This window comes from Solanum tuberosum, unplaced genomic scaffold (assembly GCF_000226075.1).
Source record: "Solanum tuberosum cultivar DM 1-3 516 R44 unplaced genomic scaffold, SolTub_3.0 scf00039, whole genome shotgun sequence".
NCBI lineage: Eukaryota > Viridiplantae > Streptophyta > Magnoliopsida > Solanales > Solanaceae > Solanum > Solanum tuberosum.
The window spans coordinates 1,068,683-1,072,628 of NW_006238968.1; the positions used below are offsets into that span (position 1 = coordinate 1,068,683).

The 3,946-nt window shown below is 36.9% G+C and overlaps 1 protein-coding gene across 1 annotated transcript; it reads left to right on the top strand.

Moving 5' to 3' along the window:
- The first annotated feature begins 200 nt into the window (after window positions 1-200).
- Window positions 201-2,662, top strand: LOC102594072 (butyrate--CoA ligase AAE11, peroxisomal-like). The gene is made up of 3 exons (XM_006343241.2): window positions 201-398; window positions 758-1,133; window positions 1,430-2,662. The coding sequence occupies exons 1-3, from the start codon at window positions 201-203 to the stop codon at window positions 2,590-2,592; spliced, it is 1,737 nt and encodes a 578-aa protein (XP_006343303.1). The 3' UTR covers window positions 2,593-2,662.
- The last annotated feature ends 1,284 nt before the right edge of the window (window positions 2,663-3,946 follow it).

Genomic DNA, 3,946 nt, shown 5'->3' on the forward strand with positions numbered 1-3,946 from the left:
TATTATTCCACCTAAACAACCATTTAGGGGCCCATAATGGGCCACATTAGTCTTGACTCCACACTTAGTTTTTCTTCTATAAATTCTCCATCTTAGTTGCATCTTTTGCATACAAATTCTAACCTCACTATATTTTCCACTCCAACAAATTTTAATACCCTATTTTTCTTGAAAAAAAACACAACTTTTACTTTAATCCTATGGATAATTTACCAAAATGTGGAGCAAATTATGTGTCCCTAACTCCTCTTACCTTCTTAACAAGGGCCTCAAAATGTTATGCCAATAGAACCTCTATCATCTATGGCAATGCCCGTTTCACATGGAGGCAAACCTACGAGCGTTGTTGTCGCGTTGCTTCCTCTCTTCGATCTCTTAACATTGTCAAGAACGACGTGGTAAGTACAAAAAATTAATCAATTATTGTTTAAACGCGATGAATTTACATTATGTATATGTTGAATGTGTAAAAACCTAACACAATAAGTTATCTCATGTTTGTTATTAATACTTATTATAGAGATTTACATGAAATTACATCAAGTGACATGATTCTATATATACCTATTTCACTATAAAAGAAAAAAAAAATTAGTGACAAGACAATTTTTGTCGCTAAATAATAAAAATCTTTTTCTAATTCATTTTTAAATAAGTTAACGATAGATTATTAAAAAAAATCATATGTTAGCTACGAGGTATTTGGCGATAGATTAACGACGAATTTCACAACTAACCCCTTTTTTTCTTTTTGTAGGTTTCAGTGTTGGCACCAAATGTTCCAGCAATATATGAGATGCATTTTGCTGTGCCAATGGCAGGGGCTGTATTGAATACAATAAATACAAGGCTAGATGCTAAGAATATTGCAATTATTCTCAAACACTCTGAAGCCAAAGTATTTTTTGTTGATTTTGAGTACCTTGAAATTGCTAAAAAGGCCCTTGAACTACTAGCAACATCCAAAATGACAAGAATACCCCTCGTCGTTGTTATCGATGACATCGACTCCCCTACCGGAATCCGGCTAGGTGAGCTCGAGTACGAGCAACTCGTGCACCAAGGAAATCCGAGTTACGTCCCCGAAGAAATCACCGATGAATGGGATCCAATCACCTTGAATTATACATCAGGTACGGTTGAAAACATCTGATCATTTCATCTAAGAATTTTAATTTATTTATAAAATTGGTAAACCCCCCTCTATCTCAATTTATTAGTCTATCGTAAAAAGAATGACAACTTTTTATATTTGATAACAATTTAGCTTAAAACATCCTATTTTATCCTTAATGATTTATGACCACAAATATAACTAACATAAGTTTCAAAAGTGGTTCTTTTATCCTTAAATTCAAGGGGAATACCATCACATGAGTTGAGATGAAAAGAATATATGTATTTATTTACTTAATTATGTCTTCAACAGGTACGACTTCGGAGCCTAAGGGGGTTGTGTATAGTCATAGAGGGGCATTTTTGAGCACTTTGAGCCTACTATTAGGTTGGGAAATGGGTACTGAGCCAGTGTACTTATGGTCTTTACCAATGTTCCATTGCAATGGATGGACATTCACATGGGGTGTAGCAGCACGTGGTGGGACAAATATTTGTATTAGAAACACAACTGCCAAAGAAATGTACACAAACATTGTGTTACATAATGTTACACACATGTGTTGTGCACCTATTGTTTTCAACATCTTACTTGAAGCCAAGCCACATGATGAGTACTCCAAACCCATAACCACACGTGTCCAAATCCTCACGGGCGGCGCACCGCCACCCGCACCTCTTCTCGAGAAAATCGAGAAGCTGGGATTCCACGTGGTCCATGCTTACGGGCTCACAGAGGCAACCGGGCCGGCCCTCTTGTGCGAATGGCAAGAGAAATGGAACAAATTACCTAGTGAAAATCAAGCTAAGTTGAAATCGAGACAAGGGGTTAGTATACTAACCCTAGCCGATGTCGATGTGAAAAATATCGACAACATGCTTAGCGTGCCACGTGACGGAAAATCAATCGGAGAAGTGTGCTTGCGCGGGAGCAGTATTATGAAAGGGTATTACAAGAACGATAAGGCGAATTACGAGGTTTTTAAAAATGGTTGGTTTTTTACTGGTGATGTTGGTGTAATTCACCAAGATGGATATTTGGAAATTAAAGATAGGAGTAAAGATGTTATAATTTCTGGTGGAGAAAATATTAGTAGTATTGAAGTTGAAAATGTTATAATGAAACATAAAAATGTTGTAGAGGCATCTGTTGTGGCTATGCCACATCCAAAATGGGGTGAAAGTCCATGTGCATTTGTGATTTTGACAAAAAATTCACAAATTAAAGAAGTGGATATTATTGGACATTGTAGATCAAATTTGCCAGGATTTATGGTACCAAAAAAGGTGAAATTTGTTGAAGAATTACCCAAGACTGGAACAGGAAAAGTGCAAAAAAATCATTTGAGAACAATTGCTAAAACATTTGTTGTTGTCACAGAAAAGTCAAATCATCAAAAAAGCAAAAATACAAGTCAAGTCAACAGAGAAAAGCCAAGATATTATGAGCAAATTCTTGCCTTGTCTCGTCTATAATAGCAACAACATACTAACGTCATTTCACAAAGTGAAGACCGAAGAGGATATGATATATGCATAACAGATCTTTACCTTAAAGATAGACGAGATATTTTCGATGTGTAAGGAATTATTATTATAAAAACTTAAGTGTTTAAATAGTATTATTATACTTTTTTGGCTGCTGTGGAGTTTTTTTTTGTTGTTGTTGTGTGTTTTACCATAAAGTAATTAATTAATTATGTAACTTTTGGTGACATCACTAATTTGGAGTTACTAGTGACGATTGTCTTGCTTACGTTATCACCTCTATATTTCAACTACTCCCTCTGTTTAAATTTATGTGCCAATTTATATTTTTCGGTTCTTAAGATTCAAATCAGTTTATGTTTAATTGTACTATTTTCATATATCTTTTTAATTGAATTGTCAATTATTGAACCTTATAGTTCTTTTTACGTAGTTTTCATTTCATGCCTAGATACACGATCAAACTTAAATTGTTTGACTCTCCAAATTCTAATTGTGCAACATAAATTAAGATAAAAAGAGTATTATTTTATTGTATTAAAAAAATTATTTATGTACTACAAAAAATACTAATCTTTCTTTAAAAGTGGGATAATTTTTAACAAAATATGAAGAAAAAGTGATGGTCCAATTTAGACAAGTCCACCTGACATTTGATGGGCTTGGGCAGCACCGATCCGTAATCCTTCCACTGCGAAGAGTAGGAGGCAATCGTTGCTCTGTGAAGCCAACCTGACGCAGTACCCTCCACTCTAGGATCCATGAAATTTTAGACAAGTCCACCTGACATTTGATGGGCTTGGGCAGCACCGATCCGTAATCCTTCCACTGCGAAGAGTAGGAGGCAATCGTTGCTCTGTGAAGCCAACCTGACGCAGTACCCTCCACTCTAGGATCCATGAAATTTTAGACAAGTCCACCTGACATTTGATGGGCTTGGGCAGCACCGATCCGTAATCCTTCCACTGCGAAGAGTAGGAGGCAATCGTTGCTCTGTGAAGCCAACCTGACGCAGTACCCTCCACTCTAGGATCCATGAAATTTTAGACAAGTCCACCTGACATTTGATGGGCTTGGGCAGCACCGATCCGTAATCCTTCCACTGCGAAGAGTAGGAGGCAATCGTTGCTCTGTGAAGCCAACCTGACGCAGTACCCTCCACTCTAGGATCCATGAAATCTAGGCCTTCGCCTAGGTCACATGGACCAACTCCTCGCTTGGAGAGGGCAGTCCAGTATACTACTAGCCTAAACCCTACGATTTGGACTAATCCAATATTCCATCACTTTAAAGCCCCCACTCAGGTTATAAGTTCACATTACTGAACTCGGCATACAATCAT